Source organism: Astyanax mexicanus, chromosome 10 (genome assembly GCF_023375975.1).
Source record: "Astyanax mexicanus isolate ESR-SI-001 chromosome 10, AstMex3_surface, whole genome shotgun sequence".
Lineage (NCBI taxonomy): Eukaryota > Metazoa > Chordata > Actinopteri > Characiformes > Acestrorhamphidae > Astyanax > Astyanax mexicanus.
The window spans coordinates 1,335,265-1,361,765 of record NC_064417.1 but is presented as its reverse complement, the minus strand read 5'-3'; the positions used below and the strand labels follow the sequence as shown (position 1 = coordinate 1,361,765).

Below are 26,501 nucleotides of genomic sequence, written 5' to 3'. Positions count from 1 at the left end.
AGTGCTGGAACTCTGTACTTCAGTGGAGTAGCTTTACTGCTCCTTAATACCTGACTGGTAGAATTCATACATCAGGTGCACCAGATTACCTTATTAGTCCCAAAAGTTACTTATTTTAGCTTATCCTCATTAAATACTTTATCTTAAATAAAAAAAAATTTCAATCCCTTTAAGTTGTAAATGAACGACTGCATTAAAAAAATGAGGGTTACCCTCAATGAATTCCCGAGTAAAGATAAATGGTGATTTATTTATGGATTAATTGATTGATTGACTGATTCTTTGATATGTAATGATACGTACATGTGCTCAACCCCTCCCAGCGCCCCTTCTACTGACTTCATTTTCCACTCGCGCCCCATGTGTCTGCCCAGAGATGTGGAGCTGTGACTAACAATAGCTCTCGCGCCTTCCGCCGACGCCAGCAGACGGCAATCACCGGCTCAGAATGTGAGCTGGAAAAGGCAGGCGTGCGAACCCCTCACCTGCCCAGCTCCTGCCCAAGCTGTGTTTGCGCGATCACTCTAAACAGCGCTCTCGCTCGCCAAAAGGTCAGCGCGACGGCTGTGTTTGTGCGTAAATGAGCTCCTGCAGCAGATGCTCGCCGCTCCTGCCCTGTAATCGGCCCTTTGGTGCGCGCCTCTCGTAAACACACTCCTGGGCTGAGTGTCCGGTGGAGCAGACCTGGTCGGAGCAGGTGTGCTGCAGCAGCGGCGGCGGCGGCGGAGGTGGAGGAGAGGTCAGTGAAGAACACAGCTGGCCCTCAGGACGAACCGTGGGACAATCTAAACCGTGTCTTCTAGTTTACCTCGCAGTATATATACACTCTCACACACTCACAGCACTCAGGGATCCCCCACCCCCCACCTATCAACTCCACAGGGATGTCAAAATACAGTATAACTCATTACTGGAGGAGTCTACCAGAACACAACATAACATTCCAGGAAATCTAATGATAAATAAATAAAACCTTACAAAAAATAAGCATGTTTTGATTAATTTAAATGATGTTAAAGCCTAAGGTTAAAGTTTATAGAACAATAAGAAGAAGAAACTACTCTCCTAAACCGCTCTTCTCAAAAACCTGATTATATGGTGTGAGGTGTAGTTATGTTAGAAGCAGCTCTCTGAGGTTGGGAAGAAACTTAAAACATCCATTAAACTCCACTAATACTTTTCAGCAACATTACACACTTCCATGGACGTCTACATGGTTGGTTAAATGGTTGTACTTGGTAATATACTGTACGTATTGTTCGGGATGTTCCCGATCTGATCATGTAATTTTTAAAAAGGATAGGAATCGGGTGCAAAAGAACGATAGGATTTCCGCACTTGCTCATGAATATTCATACATGTAAAAATGTAGACAAATAAGACATTTTTACACTAATAACAGTCTTTGCAATGTCATACGTTACTTTACAACTTGTGTTTCAAGTTGTAGTTCTAGCTCAGCCACTGACCAAGCCTTAAAGTCTCTGTGAAAATCCAACCAAAATCCACCGGAGATCCTATTTAAAAATCCTATGTGACCACACAAAGGTGGGTAGTCCAGGTCCAGAAAGTAAAAAAATATACACCCCAGGCTTCAGCTCTGTCTGTGGCCATGAATAGTTGACCTGAATTCACGGTCGTAGACACTGTGCTTTTCCTGATCGACTCATTGTTTTTAATTGATTATGAGGCTATAGAAGATCAATATCAGCAGCTGATACTAAGCAGCTTATGCTGCAGGCTGGGAGGACTCTGCTGTGACTACAGGGCGAGAGAGACATGTACACAGGACCCAGAGCGAGAGGGCACGGGCAGGGTGAGCAGAAAACTGATCATTAACGTGAATGACAACAACAGCGAGCTCCAGGATTACAATACCACTGCAGAAACACACGCTGCACCCAGCAATACACCTCTCCACATTATCTCCATTAACTTACCACAGACAGCCACTTACCACTTATCTAACATTCTGGAAACAAACAAGGCTTGATCCAGAAAGTGATTTATACTTCTCTATAAGATTTTAGCCACTGGATAAAAGCTGGATAAACAGGAAGTGTACCTTTTTCTCTGCTTCATACTCCGCCCAGGCAGCCTTACGCTCCTCCTCACTCAAAGCCTCCTCCTCTTTGTGGTCCAGCAGGGAATCATGCTCATGGTAGCCCACGATCTGGTCTTTAAAGCTATGAAGAAGCTCAGCCAGAAACGGGTCCTGTGGAGAAAAGAGAGACAGATTTATCAGCATTTTCATTTATTCAGGGGCCACAACAGCACATGTACACTACTCAAATCAACTCAACTACTTAAATGTTTTTAGGTTAATCAGAGGTAGAGTTCGGATTCTCTGCCCGAATTTGACCCAATGCCCAACTGAATTTGAGATTTCGCATCACTTTCCTCAGGCTCAAGAATTGGTCTTATGTTTTTTTTTTTTTATAACAGTTTTCACTCATAAATTAAACTATGTCGAATATCCCACCCAATAGCTAGAGAATGAAGTGGGTAAAGAGAGCTATCTACACACTCAGAGAGCATGGCCAGTTGTGTTCTCTCTGACTCTGGCAGCTGATGGCAAGCTACATGACATTAACACTTTTCCAGTTTCCAAAAGGCCCAATATAAGTGTAATTGTAAGTAAGTAGGTAGGTAGGTAAGCAGCGTGAGTGTTTGTGTTTTCTTCTTCTTCTACTATTTATCTTGTTTATTAACATTTATGCTCATTCCAAACATGTTTCACTCATTCAAACAATTCAGAATTGTAGATAACGGCTGGATTCTAAGCTCTAATCAGAGGCACCAACATTCTCTTCAGGGCTATCAAACCCCTTTTAGAGCTCAGCTAGAAACTGGAACCCCACACTGGTTTATTTAAACTAATAAAAAAAAATCTATACAAGGATAAAAAAGAAATCTAAAAACTTAACCCGATGAGAAAAGACAAATAGCAATTTAGCAGCTGGTTTGCAGCGCAGAGCTTGAACACTGTACAGCTGACAGACGAACGCTCGGAGGTGGACATGTTTAAAGTGAATTCTGAGCTTTTCACGCAACTCCGGTTTCCAAGACAACACTGTTATTGAAAACAATACCTGAGTAAAACTGAATTCTCAGCCAGGCCCTTTCACACAAACATGGTTTAAATTACTCTCTGCCACAAATGTTTGCTTTTCTTTGTCTTGCCGCCGCCTTTGCTTTGCATTAAAAGGACCCTCGCTATCTGGAAACGACCCCGCTGCACCATCTTACTCCACAGTCGGTGCAGCACGTGTTTGATCAGTTGGTTTTGAGCTCCCAGCCCGCCGCCGCTGCCCCCGCCCCCTGATTGAGGAGTGATAATTCTACCGCTACAAACAAAATTAATCACGCATGTCACCAAAACTTAGGAAAGAAAATATAATGTTTGAAAATTACCGTCTGATTGCGACTCTCTGTGCGTAAAAGGCTCAAATAAATAAAAAATAAACAAGGGCGAAACTAGATCCTCCGCCGAAAAGGGAATCAGGGAACAAACCAGATTGAGGTCTATTTATAGAAAAACAAAACAAAGATTACGTGGTTCAGACAGGTAACAATAACACTGCAGTGCTTTCAGCATTACGCTGCAGCAAAGTAATGGAGTGCAGGGCTACAGATCCCTCCACATCAAGAAATCTGGCTAAGTGGGCTTGATAGCAGGAAAATAAAAACATGTGGCTAAAGGGAGCCCAATCACGGCAGGCCCGGCCCGGCCCAGCCCCTCCACAGCCAAAAATCATGACGACTGCACGTCCAGTCGAGGCTGAGCTTCTAATTAAAACATGGTCCAACACTGAGGTACCTCTGACGTACACCCGTACCCAATGCAAGAATACTAAAGCCCTATCCGGTGGGATTAGCTCGCATACAGGAGGACCAGTGAGTTTTTTTTCACGGCTTTCTAGGTCACATGACATCACGTTCAGTAGCTCCTCCATTTCCACTCGCTGTTGTGTTTATACGTGGATCTCCGTTGAAACGGGCTCCCAAAGTTAAATTACGGTGCGCGGCAGTGGACAAATAGCTATTTTATTAAAGGCGAGGAGACGAACGTACATGTTTTTCTCAGACGTCCTCTGAGAGAGCTACAGTTTTTCACGCAACTCAAATTCGTGGTCCTTCGGTACGCACATCTCTTTTCGTTCGTCACCAATAATAAAATAGCTATTTGTTCACTGCCGCACACATAATTACACTTTGGGTGCACGTTTCCACGGAGATCCACAACAAGAACACAACAGCGAGTGGAAATGGAGGAGCTACTGAACGTGATGTCATGTGACAGAGAAAGCCTAAAAACTCACTGGTCCTCCTGTTTTTTTCAATTGCAGTCCGGATTCAGGAGTTTTATCACTAAGCAGAAGTGTGAAATACTAATCCAGTCAGAGAACAAAAATACACTTTTTTTTTTTTTTTGAGGTGCGTTTATTATTGCATGTTCACAGAAAAGGAAGATTTCCCCTTAAAAAATAGAAATAGTAAAAGCGGTGGGAAGAGGGTCAGACAGCAAAGGCAATTTGCAATTTGATGATTTAGCTGTTGCTTACATCTCCAGTGAACACTTTTCAAACATTGCCTGCTATAATTTCTATCCCACGGCCAGAGCAGAAACCTTGGGCTCTGGGCTTAACTGAACACCGTCCAATCCCATCCAATCCAGCGCCATGCCGAGCCAGTAAATGGGTCACAGAGCCAGGGGGTGGTCGGATGACAGCAGCGCTGTCTGGGGGAGCGGAGAACGTTGGGATTCCTGATTAATCTCTGGGTTGGAGGTTGGGGCTCTCCGGGTGGTCCAGTCTGTCTTCACAACCTGCCCAACATCATGTGCATCTCAGGGCAGAGCCACTAATGACCGTAACAAAAACGCCTGTACTGTCGTACCGCTCGGACTGCGCGAGCGTGATGACGGCTTAAGAGAAACGCTATCGTTTTACTCTCGAGACGAGAAAAAAAAAATTGAGGGAGTGGGCAAAATCTTGAAAGAGGAAAGGAGGGGTGTTTTGGGGTAGATGAGGGAGGTCCCACAGGAACTCAGAAGGGGGGTTGGGGAGAATTTTGTCTTTTGATCACGAGGGTTTGGAGGTACTTAAAGCAGCGAGATCCAGGGCTGAAGATGGTCCCAGGTGAATAGTCTCTCCCTGATGATGATGATAATAATGCAGCACACTGCATCTGAACACTGAGCTCTTTCACTCTGACTAATGTTCTGCTTGAGTGAAGGAAGTGAAGGTAAAGCTTCTCAGAAATATCCTGCAGCTAGTTACACTCTCCTCCAACAGGTCTCATGCCAAGAAGTGTAAATGGCAACCTAATCAACCAGGAGAATTCTCATTCTTTTAAAACCTGTGGGGGTGGTGGGACTGAGAGTTGAGAGTTTTCTCAAAACTTCATATTTCTAGAACACTGTTGCCTAATCAGCTGCATTCCCTTTATTACACAGGTTTAATGAGCAGATATAACCTAAATTACCTTATAATAATCTATATCATACTGTGTGTTTAAAAACTTACAGGGTCCCACCGATGTTGGGAGGATGCTTTAATAACATGGATGCTTTAATAATTTTGTTCCAAAGAACCCAAGTAAACAATGTGTCAGAGTAAAAATATAAGTATTAAACTTATTTAAAATGTATAGTTAAGTAAAAATAAATGTCAGGGCTCTTAAAACAGACAACCAAACAGAATTAATTGTGTTTAGAAACAAAAAGAATTCAAATAAACCGCCCAAAATGTGCATATATTTATGACACAATGCCAAAGGAGGAGATCATGTTTAAGATGAGATCACAAAATAATTCTTGTGATGTTTAAAACATAAACCAAACTCACCAAACCTTAAAAAAGTACCAGAATTCATTTTTCTCATTTAACCGTTTGGCTCTCGAGCACACTGCGTGATATTTACTTCATACGAGCACATTTACAGTTATTTAAGCCTAATTTCCCGTTTCCTGAAGTTTCTGATCACACCCATATTCACTCACTTTGTTTTATTCCTCTCATTACTGACACTATAAACTCGCGCAGTTCGCTCTTTAGCAGGATGGAGGTAATGAGAGAAAAAGTGGAAGCATGAACGAGGAGGAGAGCTAGTGAAACAGTGGGGCTGAGGTGATTACGGCATGAACAGGCTTGCCCTGCGTGTATAAAACATTTTCAGTTACCATGTTCAGAAACACTAGTGCATCTCAAAAAATTAAAATATCATTGAAAAGCAACTTTATTTCAATAATTCAGTTGAAAATGTGAAACCCATATATAATATAGATGTATTACACACAGAGTGATCTATATTATGCTTTTATTTCTTTTATCGTTGATGATTATGGCTTACAACCAATGAAAAGCCAAAAATCAGTGTCTCAGAAAATTAGAATACTATATAAGACCAATTGGTACTTTTGGCAGTGTGGGCAGTGTGCCAAGTCCTGCTGGAAAATGAAACCTGGAGGAAGAGTGGAGAGACGCACAGTCCAAGCTGCTTGAGGTCTAGTGTGAAGTTTCCACCAATCAGTGATGGTTTGGAGTGTCATGTCTGTCATCTGCTGGTGTTGATCCACTGTGTTTTATCATCAAGTCCAAAGTCAGTGCAGTTTTGTTTTTCCACAAAATACTACAGCACATCATGCTTCTCTCTGCTGACTGAAAACTTTTATGGAGATGCGTATTTCATTTTCCAGCAGGACTTGGCACACTGCCTACACTGCCTAAAGTATAATATTCTAATATTCTTTCTGAGACACTGATTTTTGGATTTTTAAAATTGCCTGAAAGCCATAATCATCATCAATAAAATAAACAAACGCTTAAAATAGATCAGTCTGTGTGTAATACATCTATATAATATATAATATGAGTTTCACATTGTGAACTGACTGACTTATATTTTTCTGTTTTTCCTTTTTAAGATGCACTAGTAACACTAAAAAAACACATTTAAAAAGCTTCAACAAATCATCTCAACAATGTGCATGCCTCTTCTAAATAAGCAGAATTCACCAGACAGTGCTTCTGACATGCAGGTGCACAGGCCACAGCTACCAAGGGGTCTTCGGGCAGGAGCGATGGTTGTGGAATGCAAGGGCTTGAGATATTTGTAATACCAAACCGCAGCCAGTCAAAACTGAACTCTACAGCTGCACGCAAATTACACACATAACCTTACTGACCCATTATAAACAGCTCCCCTCAAACAACGCAGTGAGCAGTTTTCAATACTAAGCATGAGGTCAGCCTTCCATCAGATCTTCTATTTTTTTATATTCCATATTCTATTTTCATGCTTTCCTCTGCTGACAACTTTTACGGAGATGCAGATTTCATTTTTCAGCAGGACTTGGCACACTGCCCACAGTGCCAAAAGTACCAATTGGCCTTATATAATATTATAAATATCTGGAGACACTGACTTTTGCCTTTCATTGGATGCAAGCCATAATCATCAACAATAAAAGAAATAAACGCTTAAAATAGATCACTCATATTACTGAAATTAAGGAACTTTTCAATGATTTTCATTTTTTTAATTTTTGAGATGCATTAGTAACACTTACTGACCCATTATAAACAGCTCCCCTCAAACAAATGCCATTCACAGTTTTCAGTACTGAGCGTTTTCAGTATTGATCTTCCATCTTTCCATATTTCAAAGTTCATAAGACTACACACACCTGGTGAAGGTAAAGCCTGGGCTTCTATATTCCATCCCATCCCATCATTGGGTGGCACGGTGGCTTAGTGGTTAGCACTAGCCTCCCAGCACTGGGGTCTTGGGTTCAAGTCCCTATCTAGGTGGGGTTTCCATATTCTCCTTGTGTTTGCTTGGGTTTCTTCACACAGTCCAAAAACATGGAGAACAGGTAAACTGGATACTCTAAAATGTATCTGGTGTGTGTGTGTGTGGTATGTATGTAAGTTTGTGTAAATGTGTGTAAATGACTGTGCCCAGTTATTAATTGGCACTCTGTCCTAGTTAAATGCAAATATGTTTTATCCGATTACTCGATCAATCTACTATTTTTTTCAGTAGAGTATTCGATTACTAAAATAGTAATCGAATAGCTATCGATAGCTGCAGCCCTAAACTTAATTTATACATTCATTCACTGATCGTCTACCAAAGCCGTTGAGGTGAGAAGCTCTAACAAGCAACAAGCAAGCATCGTGGGTCACCTATCAAATGCCTTTCATCCAGGTTGGGACTAAAATGTAAAAATGTTAGGGAGGAGGGGGGGGACCCCAGTTTATCCCCAGAAACATCTGGGGAGGCTTATTAAGGTTGGTTCCTGCACCTAATTATCCCCAGTGAAGTTATGTTCCTTTGCTCAATGAGGCCCAGTCGCCGGGGAATTCAGAACAGTAGCAAATCACTACTTTCCCACCAATGAACCACCAGGAGGACCGGCCAAGCCCCACCCCGACCCGTCACTCAGCTCAGCCCCGGAGCCCCGGTCCATAAAGGGCCTCCGCACCGCCTGAGGCCGGTCTAGACCCCAAGCTGGGTGGCTCTCGTGTCTGGGCCTCAGCGCTCTTCTTTGTCATTAAGGTGGAAGTCCTCTAGCTTCCTTTGTCTCCAATTAGTTTCTCTAAAGACCACAAGGCCAACCTGAAGAGGGGGTTTGAATAATGACCATCCATCAGGTGAGGAGGGGAAAAAAAAAAAGAAAAAGTAGAGAAGAAGGGAAGAGAGGAAGTTTACAGCGCTCCTTTGAAAACTTCAGAGACAAAGCGGTGAATCAGCTTTAACAGAGAGCTGCTGCCGCTGCTTCAGGCCACAGATTCAGAGGCAGGAGGGCTGGCTGATCAGGATGTGTGTACTAGAAGGAGGAGGGGGGGGGGGGGGGGGGGGGGGGGGGGGGGGGGGGTCATGTGAGACTTCCCAGAAATGCCAAGGGCAATAAAGTGGGGGGTTGTAGTGGGGGTGGTCAATGTTATATTAGTGTGTTTGATACCCTTTTACCCTTCCCACCTCTGCACAAGGTGTACCACAGGTATCACAGGTGCGGCTGTGATGACTAACGCGTAATAATACGCATCCTCTGTCTCCTTACAACATTTAATACGTTTAAAAGAAAAACAGAAAAGAGCAGCTGGTTAATAAGGTGGAGAATCATCAACTACCAAGGTGGTATAGGTCTAGATAGAGTCTAGCAGTTTTAGGGCAGTAGTTTTAAGCCACTGATCTACATTTTGTGTTTTAAAAATTAAAGATGGCAGATTGTAAGACACAACCTTGCAATAATGTTATGAGTACAATAAGAGTCTTCAGCACATACTGTATTTTTCACTCTATAAGTGTGCATTATCAAGGAGCATCTATTTTCTGGCACATTTTTAGAGACACTATAAGGAACTTTAATAGCTAACTATTAGCTAACTAAGTTAAATAAAGCAAAGCTAAGCTAAGTAAACAAAACTGTAATAAAAAATAAAACAAGCTCTGGATGTTAATCTACACAGATTTCTCTCCTGAAAACTTTGAGATTTCTGAATTTCTTCAGCACTAAGGCTTGAGCATTAGCAGCTAAACATTAGTGGGTAATGCTAATGCTGTTCCAGCACTGTTAGCCAGGCTTAGGAGTAGGCTACAGTCCGATATAGTCACCTCACCTGAACAGCGAAAGAGCTAGCACGGTTAGCGGAAAATGTTAATGCTACTCCGGCCTCTTTACTGCTTTACTGCTCCTTAATACCTGACTGACATATTTCGATGAACCTATGTATGAATTCTAAGGCAAACGGACGATTTTATTTAAGGAAAATTACAGGACTTTAAGCGTGCCTTGTAGTGTGAAAAATATGGTAAATATAATAAACTTCCTGAAGGTACTGTGTGTATAATAATACTGTGTGTTTTTAATAAACTATCTGTCAACTTTTACAGCTTTAAATTTCAGTGCTCTCAGAATTCTACCAATGACGTGTGGAGCTACTTTGAGCTTGTTGTTATTATTGGTGTAAATATAGTGATATCTTTGCATGGGTAACTCTACACGCCCCATCACCAGCATTGTTAGCCTGTTAGCTTGGAGCATCAGCTAAAAGAGCTGTATTTGGGAATGCTGGAGGTGAACGGAGGTGGGCTATTCGGGCTCTCCTATCAGCATTTAAGATCTCAGGAAACCGGGGATTCCTCACGACTGAGACAATAATCAGATGCTGCAATGTCAGCAGGGGGGCTGCATTGTTTTTGTAAGTAAAAAGGTATAAACCCTCTTTAGGTAAATAAAAGAGTTTACATGTAAGTATCTGTGCAGCTGTGTGCATTTGGACACATTTCGGTGGATCTGCGCTTGGATTCCTTTTGTCTCCAATTAGAGTCTACACCGCCATCAGTTCTGCAATATAAACTCTTCTCGGTAAATAAGAGTAAACAGAGGCATCTCGGCGCAGCTGCGTGCTGTTGTGTGCGGCTGGACGGCCCTTCTAAGGCCAATGGGTTCTTGTAAAATCTCCAGGGACTCTCTCTCTCTTTTCTCTCTTTCTTTTTCTCTCTCTCTCTCCTGCGACAGTGCACCTGTGCCAAACACCAGCAAAAAAATAACATAGCATAACATAACAGAACATGAAGGGGATGGAGCTAGCTCTCAAACTCTCTCTTCTTCATCTTCTTCTTCTTCTTCGTCTCGCCCCTCCTCCCAGTCACCCCCACCCCTCAAACAGCACAATAAATGCTCTGGAAACGAGCCACATGAGTAAACACACTTTATCACCCCCTGTAAAGTTCAAAGGCAGCGTGTACCCACAACACAAGTCTCAGAGCTCATGCTCGGCTTATGTGACCTGATAATAAGAAAAAGATACCGATGTTCAAATGATTGCAGGTGCTAGTTCTGCAGCATCCTGGGCACGCGGCATTGTTGGCAGCGAGCATGGGAAATGCCTAAATATCTCAGACTTACCTTGGGCAACATGGGCGTGGCCCTCTTGCTTTTCTTCTCCGAGGGGTCGTCCAGCTGGTCAGGCTCAAAGCTGTAGAGTTCAGTCAGTTCGTTCATGGTGAAGTGGCGCTCGATCTGCTGCTGATCCACCACTCGGAACGACAAGGACTGTTTGGTCACCTGCCTGTCGTAAATCTTGTCCTCCATGGTTCCCTGTTGGAAAACAGACTTGCGCCATTAAGACACAAACATCCAGAAAGCTGCTAAAGCCCTGATACTTCAGGGTTCCCCAGAGAAAGAGCCTACACGTAACTCAACTTCACTGATAAAAGTAATTGCGCAAACCCGCATAGTTAACATAGAAACAATGCCTTCCCGATATCTCGCCGCTATCTTTTAACGCATGTCACTTTAAAGAGGTTAAGCGCGAGCCATCCAAAAATGTGTCCGTAAATAATTCACACCTGAAGAACGCGCACTTAAACACACACACACACACACACACACACACACACACACACACACACACACAAAGGAAAGCTTTAGCGCCGCATTCCTCACCTGAGCCAAAAACCTGTAGACAAACACCGTCTTCACCTGGCCAAAGCGGTACACCCTGAAAATACTCTGAATGTCGTACGACGGGTTCCACGAGGCATCGAAGATAATGACCCTGTTCGCCGCCACCAGGTTGATCCCCAGAGATCCGGCTCTTGTGGATATGAGGAACAGACGACCCCTGTAGGGAACAGGAAGGGAAGTGATTACGGCCCGTGATAAAGGAAGCGGGGCAAGGAAATGATTTTTACCGGCTAATATGGGAGACCACTATCAGAGATCTGCATCAATGAAAGCCACTTGCAGTTCGGTTCAGTTCAGTGCAGCACAGCATTTTCTCCTTTTCTTAAAACAATTACTCAAAACATATATATATAATGCACTGATATTAAAAGCCTTTATGATGTAAACTGGCAAAAGGAACTGATACAGGACCATATAAAACATTTTTCATTTCCTTTTGCTAATGTCCTACCTTTCTTTTGATTCAGACCTTAAGTAACTATTTCTGTAATTCAGTTCAAAATGTGAAACTCATAGTATATATATATATATATGTATTACACACAAGAAAGATTGATTTTAAGTGTTTATTTCTTTTAATGTTGATGATTATGGATTACAGCCAATAATAAATTAAAAAAAAATCTGTGTCTAAGAAAGAATATTAGAATATTATATAAGACCAACTGGTACTTTTAGTCTCAGTGTGGGCAGTGTGTCAAATCCTGCTGAAAAATGAAATCTGCAGCTCATTTACCGAACATTGTTGGTGTCGTTGAACTCCTCAGCCCATTTCTTCCTGGTCAGGGCGTTAGTGGACCCGTCCAGACGGTAGTAGTCGATGTTTCTGAACCACTTGCCCTCACCTTCAAGAGAGAACACAAACAACAAATATATATATATATATATATGTTTTTTTAACCTATAACATCGGCATGAGATTTACTACGCTTGATATGTGGTACACCTGAAAAGGTAGTTTCTTTTCCTTTCCTTTTTCTTTCTCTCTGCCAATCATGTTAAGGAAATTCAAAACACGTCAGCTCCTGCCTTAGACAAACACTAACTTTCTCATAAAAACAGGTCATAAAACATTATTTTAGTATTGCAAACGATGTTGTAATTCTATTTCCATAGGGTGACGACTATTTTCTGTTCGATTTTAACGTTTTTCATTACAAAGGATGCCTAAATCAAAGTAAGCAAGAGTGTCACCACGTTATCCTTACGTAATCAGAGTACAGATGCCCACACAGGACAAATGCAATCCCATTATACATCGCTGGGAGCGCTGTGGTTAGCGGCTAATGCTAATGCTGCTGCTCCCAGCCTTAGTGCTGGAGAAACTTCACTGAAAACTCAAGCTTATAATGCCGTACTTCAGCACTCAGAGTGGCTTTACTGCTCCTTAATACCTGACTGGTATAATTCATACATAAGGAGCATCAGATTATAAAGCGCACTGACAAATTTTAGAAAAATGAAAAGGATTTTAAGTGCACCTTATAGTGTGATAAATCTGGTAATATGATGCAGGGGACACACGACCACAAAACATCACCACCACCAACACCAGCCAAGCTTCATCACTTCACCAGTCAGTTAATCAGTTGTATTGTTTACTCTCACAAGTTTCTCACAGAAGGAACAGAAGAAGAAGAAGAAGAACGCTCCAGTCATAACAGAACCAGTTGTGTTCTGGGAGGAGCGTGATAATCCCACTTGGGCCAGCTGTGTTCACGTGGAGCTTAGGGAAAGTATGCACACTGATAGGTGGCCGAGCGGTGGGCACTCGTGTTCAGCTTTTAATATTGCTGCCTCTCCTTCCACCCCCCGTGTGTGTGTATGCGTTCATAACTAACATTTCCGTATGTTTCCAATTACCCCTCTGTGATCTTTTCATTACAAATTGCAAAGCCTTAAGCAAACATTTTTCGTGGAATAAAAAAGGGAAAAAAGAAGAAAAAAAAGTCAAGGTCTAATCATTTTCAAAATGAAAGTAAAAACAGCTGCTGGAGTTTAATTAGGAACATGACCTTACGCCAGAGGCTTTGTGTCTGCGTGTGTGTGTGTGTGTGTGAGGGCTTTTAACTTAGATCTGTGTCAGATGTGCATGTAAGTTATAAGATGTGCTCCTAAATTTCACCAGGCTCTCTTTAAACTCAAGACTCATCAAACAGAAGTAGCTACAAATGTACAAGAGACAATATTAACTTCCATCATAATCGACACCAAAACTGAATATCAAAAATGTACCAACCAAAATGTGTTCCAAAAGATCTAAAAATAAATACATTAATTAATATTGGTGCTTATTTTTGATAAACACCAATTATAATACAGTGCTCCTTATGTATGAATTCTACCAGTCAGGTATTAAGGAGCAGTAAAGTTCTCCAGCACTGAGGCTGGAGTAGCATTAGCATTAGCCGCTAACCATGCTAAACACTATTTCCCCCTTCAGAGGTGAGTATATCAGCCTGAAGCCTGCTGCTATTCCGGGCTAGCACTGCTGGAGCAGCATTAGCCTTAGACAATATACGCCAATATACGTCCCTGTCCAGAGAGGAGTATTATCTGTCTGTAGCCTGCTCCTAACTCCCAACTAGCACTGCAGTTAGCAGCTAATGCTAATGCTCCAGCCTTAGAGCTGGAGAAATTCTAGGAATCTAAGCTTACTGTAAATAAACAGAAGCACTTTTCTCCCCTGAAACTGTTTATTTGGGTGAGTAACCTGTGTAGATTAACATTCAGCACTAATTTGACTTCAAAAGAAGGCCTTTTTTATTACAGTTTTATTTACTTAGCTTTACTTAACTTAGTTAAACAGCAATTATGTGTCACTTTACTCCACTGTAATTGTGTGTAGGGCATGTGATGTACTGAACTAAGCAGATATTTCCCCTTAAAAAAAAACGCACAATACCACACAGCTCACTGACAGGTAATTTGGCAATGCAGTGTGTGCCACTGAGTATATTACATATATGTCCCATTAAAGAAGGCACAGAAGAGCTAACTCCATCTCTTCTGTACGACACAAGTTTAGAAAACTGGATTTAGCAGCAGCTCCAGCACAGTTTTCACTGCATAAACAGTAATTTGTGCATGGAGCTCATGGCGCTGGCTACTGAAAGACCTGCAGAGAAGTTTACTGAGCATAAAAATACATGCTGGGCAGCGATTCCTCACAATATCCTACCCAACATAAGATGAATCATAGATGCCCAGGAGCTCTGCTACGCTACGCCATGCTTTAGTGGCAAATAAACCAGCCAAGCCATAAACACACTGCATTATTTCAGCATGAAGCTCATATACTGAGAATACTCATCCAAGTCCAGTCAGGTTCAGAGTAAAGAACGTGGTCCTGAACTATAAGAGAACAACAACAAGAAGCTGGTGGTAATACCTGATCACAGCAAATAAAGAGCTCACCTTTGTATGGAGAGGGTTTTCCCTCCTCTTTGGCTCTTCCTGCCAATTCCAGAAAGTCCTCAATGAGGTCCAGTGAAATCAGTGACTGACTGAACACCAAACTGTAAATAAAAAAAGAATTACAAACAGAAATTAAGCAATGTTTTGCAAATAACGCTATAAACAAGTATCAGGATATTGTGTTTCTCAATTCTGTACTGATTTTTTGATTTACAATCATTTTTAATGATAAGTTTATATGTAAAGATTGGTGTAATTGTGCCTGGTGACAAGCATTTTTTATGGAGTTCAAAAGGTACATTACCTTTTAATTTATGCTGAATTGTATAGTATCTCTCTCTATGAACTGTATATATGCTCTATTTCCTTCTCTTTCTAACACACATGTCCCACATTCAAGCTGTTGAGTGTGGAATATGGAGCTACACTAGCGTTTATTTTCTTCATTATCCTCCATTACTATATTCTAATTTAAAAGGTGTACGTTAAAGGTGTAAATTACACTACTCTATTACGGTTCCCTTCCCAAATACAAACAGTTAAGCACTAGCATTAGAAAAAAAAAAGGAATCATGATTTTATCCATGATTATATCACATTATTATTCTGATTAATACAATAATTCTTAATGGATTGGCATCAATAATACAAACCTAAGTGTTTCTAACATTGATTATTTAATTTCACATTTAAATACCCATTATCAAATCTACTTAAATCTACTGTAATTCACTAGATAATTTTTTTTAGTCGACCGACACCACTAGATTTTTTTTTTATATTATGAGTTCTTCTAAGCATATCTCCTTTCTTACAATATCGCAGGATACTGAAATATACTGAATCACAAACCCGTAAATCATGATACACAGCCATCACATCCAGCGTCAATTATTTTCTCTAAATTTGCTCAGCTACATGTAAAAGCAAGTTTAAACTCACACTTTTTCCTCTACTTCTTCAGCCATCCGCAAAATTTCAAACAGGAGAACTATCTTTCCCGAGTGCTCCAGCACCTCAGCATCTGCTTCAGTCACAAACTCCTTATACCAGTCCGGAGAGGGGCTGCCGGGGCCCGAGTTACTGTGACGAACTAAAACAGAGACAGAAGGTGTGAAGAAGAGCACAAAGATATTTATTATTACTGAAAGAACAGTAGAGCCATAAACAGGGAACAGGAGAAAGTTTGCATGATTTAAAACAAACACACACATACTGGAATTTTATGTTTTTTCCCTTAACTAAACACTTTCAACCAAATGCAGACCTGCCATCCTTGATTTTAAATAATTTTATAAATACAAATCCCAATCAATTAAATGTTATTCATATTATCATAAATTGTATTAAATCCCAATTATATTCTGCAATTAATCATATTTAAATTATGCTTTTTTAGGCAAACTAGATCCTTTTTTACTGTATTATAATATTCAGAGAGAGATAGAGTGAGAAAAAAGGGAGTGAGTATGAGAAAGAATGAGCGAGAGAGTGAGAGAATGTGTGAGACAAAGAGTGAGAGAGCGAGATAAAGAGAGAGTGAGTGAGAGGGAATGAGAGAAAGATCGAGAAAGAGAAAAAGAGAGAATTATAATTCAAGCTAACCAGCTGTTCAGTTGCAGTTTAACCTGATATATTAGCCAGGTAATTAACTACCATGGTTATGAACAAACGCCGTCTCTGCTGCTGCTCCATGCTAGCTAAGCTGTTTACACACTGAACGCTGTGTGTGTGCAGCGTTCACTTATCGGAGCCACACCACTGTTTTACTACCACACCACGTTTACTACAGGACATGCCATTAAAAGAAGTGTTTAAATGCTGTGACCAATCAAAGGAGACTATGTGCTTGAGTGGTTTATTAATGCATATTTTGCAGCATTTAGGTTTGTGCCTGTGTGAAAACAAACCAAACCGAGGAGAAACACTCCAAGTAAACAAACTAATCAACTGATTTAGACCAGAGAAACCTACAGAACTACAGGTGTGAAAAAGCCTTAAAAAATGAACACAAAACAACACAGAAATCAAACCTACCCTCCTCCACAGGTTCGGCTCTATTACGACCTTCCGGGTTTCCTCCCCGAGTGCTGGTGTTCCACTCCTTAATCACCTCCACCTCATCACTATCGGATTTATCTGAACTCTGGCCTCTACCTCTCCCTCTTTTCTTCTTCCTAAAAAGAATTTAAAGCATTTTATATGAGTCCGAATGAAACTGAGTGAAATTGTAAATTGCATGCGAGTGGTAAATTATTAAAATTCACTGACTTTTTGGGCTTTTCATCCTCAGAGGTGAGGCTCATAGAGGACTCCTCCGTGTCGGATGCAATAAATTCCTCCATGCTGTCTTCATCAAAGTACCCCTGTTAGAAAATAAGGCTTTAGAATATTAGAAATACTGAATCACAACGCAGGACAGCACAATTCAATATATATTATATATTTAAAGTGTACCCAAAAATGCTTTTAATATAAAAAACATTTAAAAAATAAATGTGAATCCATGAATCCTCAAAATCCCACCCAAAATATGGGAGCACCCTGATATATCTTGCAATCACAAATACATCTTTTCAAAGGAAGTCTCTCATACCAGCTGTTAGGCATGGTGGTGGTAGTACCATGGTGATTCGCGGACGTCTTGCTGGGCTACCGTATTTCTCGCACTACGAGGCACACTGGATTATAAGGCGCATTATGCAACAATAAAAAGGAACAGGGGTGTTGCCATGTTTTCTTTCTAATTCAGCAGGTCTCACCACTGAATGGTGGCAAGGCCTGTAAAGCTAAGCTAAGCGAACAAAACTGTAATTCTTTAAAAAAATAATAATAATAATAAAAAAATCATTTTCTTAAAAAGTTAAGCGAGTGCTGGATGTTGATCTACACAGATTTCTCTCCTGAAAACTGTTTATTTGGGTGAGTAAAACGCTTCCGTTTATTTACAGTAAGTTTATATTTCCAGATTTCCACTGGTTGCAGTAGCATTAGCATTAGCAGCTATAATGTTATAAGGTGCACTGACGTTTTTTGGGAAAATTAGAGGATTTTAAGCGCAATACACACCAGATAATTCAGATTCCTCCACAGTACAGAAATCATCTCATTGGTTATTACTTCAAATAGTAGGACAAGAAATTGAGTAACCTCTTTTCTTACAGAGAAATAATGGAGTGCGTCTTGTCTTAATTGATAAATGTGTAAGTTTTAAAATCTGTGGACGATTTAAAGATTTTAAATGATTAAATGCTAAATAAAAATATTTCTGCAATATCTGTATTGAGAAAAATATTTATAATTTTAGAGTTTATAAATCAGGCAGCTGCTATAGTCACAGTGAGATCGACAAACTGATTAAAATGTGGTTTAAAGGTTCATTATTTGCCTACACTGTCCTGCTACCAGTCTGAGTGCGTGGCATGCCTGGCTGTGTGCTGAAAGTGATGACTCTGGAGGAAACTCGGCGTTCCCCAGGGTTTGTTTTAAACGTGGCTGAAGGGAAAGAGGTCTGCAGCTCACCGGTTGAACGTCTTTATGCCTTTACCTTGTTTTCCTTACTGATATAGTCCAGCTGGAGACACCAAGGATGGGTCCAGATTCTGCTGAGCATTTGGAAATCCTGGAAGAGTTTGGTCCCAGCGCGGCCTTTTCCCCCCTCCAAGGCAGAACCGACACCTGCTCAGAAAGAACCAGTTTAGAGCCTGCAGAGCCTCTCCCACACCATGCCACAGTCCTGACAGCACAGCACGGGCCTGAACAAACTAACTACAGCCCTGAGAGCAGCCTCACTGCGGACGGAGCGGTTTATAATGAATTGCTCAGTGTGGTAAACATGTCGAAGTGCTCTAAAGTCTGGATCTACTTCTAAAGACTCATCCACACATTTCCTTCTAACTGTATCGTCTGCCATCTTTCTCTTTCTCGATATTATAAAACTGTAAAAAGCATCTAATCCAAGCCTAATTCTAACCCAAATAAATATCCAAGTAATTGACACCATTTATATAAACATTATTTAATTTTGGACAATCTAAAGCTGATATTTCTTAAAACAGACTTCTTAAAAACTGCAAAACACTGCATCCAGCAGGATTAATAGGTTAAGCGATATGTAATGCTGCTGTTTTTGTTCTTAATAAAGAACCAAACAAGATCCAAAAAGACAGAGTTTCTCTTTAATTTTCTCTTTTTGTATTCTTTGGTTACAATTTAGAAAAAGATATCGAATTCACTTGTAAAAACAACAATAAAACAAAAGATTTAACGCAAAGATTCTGGAAGCAAATCATTAACATCACAGTAACATTCTTAGAAAACCTTCTAAAATCTGAAATTAAAATAGACCCAAGATGACACTTAGGAAACAGTTTAACCCTCCTGTAATGTTTGGGGTCAAATCGATCCATTTTAAAAGATTAAAGATCTAGAAACAATAGTTAAAAGTATTTTTTTTTAGTATGAAACTGCTTCTGCTTGCCTATAAAATGAAAATAAAAAGTTGATGAAAATCTCGCATATCTGCAAAAACTGAAAAATAATTTTGTTTTAGTTTTAATGTTATGTAAAACTATTGTTTTTTTTATGTTGGTCTTTCAAAAGTAATAAATGTAGTGAAACATAAAAAGAAAAAGTTTGATCATGTATTTTTTATGAAAAACGAGTGAATTATCCTAATTGAAGCATTACCTGTTAGAGGTAAGGAACACCATTGCACTAAATATTGATAGAATAATTAGTAATGGAGTTAGTAAACTTCTCATCCACAACAAACACCACCAATATAAAATGAACCCCAATTCCTTATTCCATTCAGTTCCACCAGCTACTAAGATCGGAAGACGTGTTTAACTTTATAAACCACTGTTAAAGACCACAAAGCGAACACTGTCTATACACGCTTAACCACTTCCTCTTCCCTTCAGCCTTCATGCTCCACAGGTTCACTTCAGAAAGGTTTATGGCTGTGTGTTGAGTACACAGCTCAGGTTAAGAGTCAAGGATTTTGTGGAAATGTGACTTTGTGGTTTTGGCCCTCACCTCATCATAACCTAAACATACCCATCCCACCGCAGGATTGCTTCCTGGGCCATGCATGCAAATCCTCCCACCACCACCACAGGATTCGTGCCTACCTGCATACCTGCCTTTACCTGAAGCTTTCTTACAAGCAAAAAAATATAAATGTCATCTAAACATGGTAATAAACCAATGCTTATTAATTAATTTGTTTAAAGATTTATTTCTCCTCCTTTTATCTGGCCGATTGTCCCATCCATTCAGCTGTTATTCAGCTGTATATCCCCCCTATCACTAGTGACGCCCCAACACAAGGAGGGTTAAGACGACTAACACACGCCTCCTCCGATACATGTGAAGTCAGACTCCGCCTCTTTTTGAACTTTGGTTCTGATACATCAGCTCACAGATGCAGCCTTGTGCTGATCCACATCACCCTAGGAGTGATGAGGGGAAAGAGCACCATCTACTGTACTGTACCCACCCAGAGAGAGCAAGGACTATTGTTTGTGCTCTCTCAGGGCTCCGGCAGCTGATGGCAAGCTGCATGACCGGGATTCGAGAACAAGCAATTTTGCAATCGATAGATGTATCTGCATCTAAATACCACTGACTTAAGCCACATTTATACCTGCATGCATGAAATTAAATTTATTACAATCATTTAAGTAATTGAAAGCACTAATATAAAATAATTTAATTTTGCCACCAATCTAATGCTTATATTTCTTAAAAAGAACTTTTAAAAACTGAAATGCATGCAGCAGTATGCTCAGGGAAAAAGAGTTATAGTTTAAGCAGTTAAAGTAATGCTGTTGTTTTTTGTTTTTCTTAATAAAGTTCTCCTGGTTTATTTGTTTCAACAAGATCCAAAAAGATGAAGTCGCTCATGCCCGCTGTTAAATAAATACATGGTGTGAGAGTAATTATTATGCTTTTTGTATTTTATGATAATTTAGAAAAATCTATAGAACTAATAAAGTTTGGGTACTGATATTGAATTGAAGGCATCATATTAGTATTGTATTTGGAGTTGATTATCATTAATTAGAGCTGGGTATCAGTAAAAAAAAAAACAAAGTCTTTAGCACCACCAATCCAGTTCTAATATTTGCACTGGAGTCGAGACAGCTCTTTTATATAGAGGCGAGGGGTAAGAGGTGGATCTGCAGTCTGTGCTCTGAAGAACCGGACCGGAGTCACAGCAGCAGCAGCAGCAGCTCGGTAGCGTAGCGGGTTCAGTGGAAAGCCGGGCTAATGAGCCCCCGGCTGGAAAATTCTCCCAAAGCTCTTCATTAGAAAAAAGGACGTGGGAATTTGTTCAGATAGGCCTGCGGCTCCACGCCAGCTGCCACTCAATCTCCCAGCTGCAGATCTGCTTTAGAACAAGCGCCGCCTAAGCCATAACATGACTAAACCACTTAATTCAATAGTGTGCCGGGACACAGAACTCGCTTCTCTTCAGTGGCTCGAACTTCAGCCCGTCATCTGCAAAATCCTAATTTGGGCTTTAAGCTCTGAGTATCAGTGTCCCCTGAAAAGACCAGGGCCAAAGCTGCTCTACAAACTTAAAATAAGCTGCCTAGGTTTTATTAACAATGGGAAACGTGAGAAACTACTAGTGCGTTCAACATTAATATGATTAATTAATATGGAAACTTTGACACAGATTAACCCAAAAGAGGAGTATAAAAGCTGTGTAAAGGAAAGATATGTACCTGTAAAGTGCTCCAGATAGTATCGGTACAGCTTGCACTGCACAGGCGTCATCCGCACTGATAACACGTACTCGTGCTTCGGGGGCAGGAATTTAGTCAGGGCAGTGTAATCTCTCCTCTGCAAGAAAATAAAAAATACGAGTAAACACCAAAATCTAATCCAGTTTCAATAGTGCAAGATCAAGAAGAAGAAAATATGAAATGTGATTTTTGTGAAGTGGAGAATATGGACATAATCGCAAAACTGAGGCATAAAAATAGTGGTCATACAAAAAAAAGGCACAAAACTGAAGTGAAAACGCACTGCACAAACAGAGCAGCATCACAAAATACTTTCAGACTGAATTTATTAATGAGATGTTCAGTGTTCTAGACTGTTTTAAACTCATTTAAGTATTAAATAAGTCTTTAAACCTTTAATGATTGAAACAGAATCAACAGACCAACGTTTTAAAGTAATTTAACCAAAACGTACCTGAACGCATCCCGCCAACATCTCGTACAGGATATGTGCTCGTTTCTTCATGATGCGTACGTCCACCATGGTGGAGTCAGCGCACTGACCGTTCTGGATGGGGTTAATGAAACGATTCCTGAACTCCTTCACTGAACCCAGCAAGTTCTCTTTAATGAAGTTCACCATGCAGTGATCTGAGGGAGGAAAAAAAAAACAAGATCGACAATTAGGAACAAATCTGATTTAAAAAAAATCCACAAATATAGTTGTAAGTAGATAGTTTAGTGCTTTCCCTCGTTTAACGGGCTTATTTATTTATCTATTTATGGAATACCAGCGAAGAATAAGATGAACTGAGATGCATTCAATGTCTAGTGATTATGTACTGGTGGTAGATTGAAAAGAGTGCAAATTGTACTTCTCAGCTTTAGGGGGAGCCTAGAAATACCAATACGATTGTGCTAAATACACTCATTAGTAAAAGAACAATATATTTTCTCTTGCATATGCTAAAATGGTCAGGATGCATCATTAGATATTAAGGAAACATGCAAAGGACAAGCACTGTAATCTGTTGTCAGCAAAGCTTCGGTCAGTATTTTAATACTAGAACTGTGCAGTATGCAACAGTCTCACTCTGCCGAGGTTGCCAGGTTTAAAAACAACAGCGATTACTACCTTGGAAGAGACAATACTCTAAGAATAAACTTCAGAAACTGAAAGTTATGCTTTATATTGCCTCAGTTTAGATATGAATGAGATAGGTTACGCAATTTTTTATGTTAAAAAATAAACGTAACTCTCAGCCATTCCTAGCAGCTAGCTAGTATCAGTAATTATTTTGGTCTTCAAATGCTTCTACAGTACTTAGTTATGTGCATTATTTAGGCAATTTAGCCCATTATATATTTGTCAATATTTTATTTATCTATTTACATTTATAGTAATACAGAAACAGATTTTTAAACTGTATTTTAATCTGTAGCACTACAGACAGACGCAGCGTCCCCACTCACACTCGATCAGGTTGTTCTGAAGCGGCGTTCCCGTCAGCACCACTCTTCGCCGGGTCTTAATAGAGTTCATGGCTTTGGACACAGCTGACGCTTCGTTCTTCAACACATGGCCCTCGTCACAAATAACAAAGTCCGGGCCTGCAGTGATGCGTTTGGAAAAAAGCATTGGAAAAAACAGGAGTAAACTTCAGAGACGGTGTCTGGATAAAGTTACAACCCCTCTAAAACCCACACAGATCACAGAAACATTCCTGCACAGAATTAGGAATAAAAAAGAGGGGATCAGCGCGGTACCTGGGTCGACCAGCGTCTTTTGGAAAGTTTCTTTCAGCTTTTTGCTCTTGATGTTTCGGCCCTGCGTCAGGTTTCGGTACATTTCGTAACCGATGATCATGACGCCGCCGTCCTCCTGCCATCGCTGCAGAGCGAACGCTCTCTCCTGAGGTCTCTTCACAGTGGCCAGCTCCGTCACCTGACACAAACAAAAAAATATATATTGTAAGCACATGGCAGCACCGAGGCCTCTGAGAATAAACCACTAAATTCTAAAGAACAGCCCAATGTGGCTACAGACAATGCTCAGAGAAATTACATTAATTTAGGAGATCAGCTATCATTAACTAAGGCTGGAATTAATAAAATGATATTATTTCCAATTAATCTTTATATGAATGGTTTGCTATCAATTCATGTGAAGCTGAACGAGAAAAACCTTTTAAATTAGCCTATTTCTTCTCCCACTGTATAGAAGGGATGCAAAGATTATCGACAAACAAATATCAATATCAAAAAATGCTGAATTATAATGTGCACTAAGCGACACTACTAAGGATGCCTACATCAAAGTGAACAAGGATGTCGCCATGTTTTCCTGCTGTTATAAGCATACAAATGCCCACACAGAACAAAGGCGGCTCAGGCAAAGACGCATTAATTCTTTTTTTTTTTTAAGCAACCAATCTCATGTTAAGAGCTTTATTATTAAATGAAAAAAAAAAATTATGTATATATTTTAATAGTTAATACAGGGTATTTTAAACAGTAAGTTAAGCAGCAGCTTTACAAGCTAACTGCTAATGCTAATCAAACATATTTTAGGGGCTATATCTGACCAAGCAGAATTATTTCATGTTGATTACTATGTGAAAGAGCTAGCGCTTAGCATGGTTAGCAGCTAATGCTAATACTGCTCGAGTCTCAGTGCTGGAGAACTAAACTGAATCTACTGTATAACTCTGTACTTCAGTGGAGTGACTTTTCTGCTCCTTAATACCCGACTGCTACAATTTATACATAAAGAGCACCAGTTTATAAGGATATATATATATTCAAACAAAAATTTGAACTGAATCAGAATCAACTTATTTGGGAAATCAGTCCTATCATTAACACATAGCTAACATGTCAAGCTAAACCCTCAGGTGTTCAGTGAAAGGTCCAGGTGAAGGTACCTCTAAACTCTCCTCATCCTTTAAGCCCTCCTGCCACTTCTCAAACTCGTTGAGCCAGTTGAGGACGGTGTTGAGGGGACACACCACCAGAGCTGTGGAGAAGTTGAGTTTCTCACAGAGGAGCAAGGTGTGTAGAAAAGTCACCACCTGCAGGACAAGAGAAGAACAGCAGCACAGTGTTCAGCAGGGCCTGAATCATTATTTTAATCAGAGGTCAGACTGGTCCAGAACAACGCTAATTTACCTGAAGGGTTTTTCCCAGACCCATACAATGTGCAAGAATACATCCAGAACCAGAGGACTTCTGAACCTTCCTCACAGATTCACAACAGCAGTCCCACATGAACTGTACACCTACAGAACAAAAACAAAAAATAACAGCATGTTTAGATAATCACTGATAAAACTCCTGTATTGGACTGCAATTGTAAAAAACAGGAGGACCAGTGAGTTTTTTTTTCTCAGCTTTCTTGGTCACATGACCTCACAGAGTTCAGTAGCTCCTTCATTTCCACTCACTGTTGTATTTTTAACGTGGATCTCCGTGGAAACAAGCGCCAAATGTGTAATTACGGTGCGCGGCAGTGGACAAATAGCTATTTTTTTTAAAGGCGAGGAAATGTGCGTCCAGACAGTACTAAAATTACCGGAGTTCAGAAAAAAACAGTAGATAATTCAGCCTGTAAATTTTATTTTTTTTAGAGGACGTCTGAGAAAAAAACCCTACATGGTAGTTCCGGACGGGAATAAAATCAGAGGATAAAACCCCCCATAAAACAGATAACCACAAAACCCCATTTATAAAAAAAACTAATCCTGTCCAGATAGGGCTTAATAAAAAAATACAAAATTATTGGATTTGTTCCTTACTAGTGTTGCAGTGTAGTATCCAGTGCACCTTATACTGCGAAAAATACGGTGGTTTAAATGCAGACAGGAGGAGGTTTAACTCACCATCCACTTGATGGGGCTTGAGTTTGGTTACCAGGTTCCGGTGGACCTGGACGAGCGGCTCCTTGGTCTCCTCGTCCTCATCCAGCACCAGTTTAGTAGTGATGGGGCACGTGACCTGTGACGTTTCCTCCACAACGATTGTCTAAAGCAGAAAGAACCAATCAGTTTGTAGCAACCAGAACATTTTTACAACCCAACCCCATGCTCACTCCTGCAAGTTCTCCTCTGTAAAGTTCCTGAGTTTACTCACCTCTCGCAGTTTCTCTCTGAGCTGCTCTCTCTCTGCGATGCGCTTCCTCCTCTCCTCCTCCTCTTTCAGGGCGTTCTGGGTTTCAGAGCGCAGCTTGTCGTCCTTCAGGATCTTGCGGATCTTCTTGCGCCCCTTGGGAGTTCCCTTGTCGTCGTCATCTTCATCGCCCTCCTCATCCTCCCCTTCAGCTCCACTCTGCAGAGAAAGAAGCACAATGGGAGACACATTTAGGGCAGGGTATCTTTTTTAAAAATTTGAAATTCAAACAAAACTTTTGATACCTTTTTCTAAATTGTAACCAAAAAATACACACACAACATATTTATTTAACAGCAGACAAGAGTAATTTCATTCTCATGCATCTTGTGGCAAATAACTGAGCATTTTTTTTTGGTGCTTTATTTTGTTTAAAAAACATCAGCATTAGTTTGACAAAATTAAATTATATTTATATTAGTCTAAACAATTACTTAAATGAATTTCAATCTTAATTTATTTTGATAAATAATGGTAGTTCCCTGTGTTTTTGTGAGGGGACAGTAATAATAGCGCTGTGTGATTTACGTCTGGCAGAGAAGCTCACTTTTACTGCATTATAATATCTCAGACTAGAAAGAGGGAGAGCGAGAGCGAGAGAGCAAGAGAGAGAGAGAGAGAGAGAGCAAGAGAAATAGAGAGAGAGAGAGAGCGCAAGTGAGGGAGAAAATGAGAACAAGCAAGAGAGAACAAAAGCTAGC

General features: G+C 40.4%; 1 protein-coding gene across 2 annotated transcripts in view; it reads right to left on the bottom strand.

Annotated features, from left to right (window-relative positions):
- Positions 1-26,501, bottom strand: part of atrx (ATRX chromatin remodeler) — a 47,167-nt gene that overhangs the window by 6,045 nt on the left and 14,621 nt on the right. For both annotated transcript variants that reach the window (XM_007228422.4, XM_007228423.4), the window contains exons 15-31: positions 25,765-25,959; positions 25,515-25,656; positions 24,805-24,914; positions 24,561-24,707; positions 23,404-23,581; positions 23,110-23,247; positions 22,112-22,287; positions 21,637-21,754; positions 18,447-18,577; positions 17,171-17,265; positions 16,937-17,076; positions 15,842-15,992; positions 14,900-15,000; positions 12,219-12,327; positions 11,462-11,639; positions 10,922-11,113; positions 2,066-2,215 (exon numbers count right to left, since the gene is read on the bottom strand). In XM_007228422.4, coding sequence (XP_007228484.3) covers positions 2,066-2,215; positions 10,922-11,113; positions 11,462-11,639; positions 12,219-12,327; positions 14,900-15,000; positions 15,842-15,992; positions 16,937-17,076; positions 17,171-17,265; positions 18,447-18,577; positions 21,637-21,754; positions 22,112-22,287; positions 23,110-23,247; positions 23,404-23,581; positions 24,561-24,707; positions 24,805-24,914; positions 25,515-25,656; positions 25,765-25,959 — 2,451 coding nt within the window. The remainder of the gene's footprint in view (positions 1-2,065; positions 2,216-10,921; positions 11,114-11,461; positions 11,640-12,218; positions 12,328-14,899; positions 15,001-15,841; positions 15,993-16,936; positions 17,077-17,170; positions 17,266-18,446; positions 18,578-21,636; positions 21,755-22,111; positions 22,288-23,109; positions 23,248-23,403; positions 23,582-24,560; positions 24,708-24,804; positions 24,915-25,514; positions 25,657-25,764; positions 25,960-26,501) is intronic.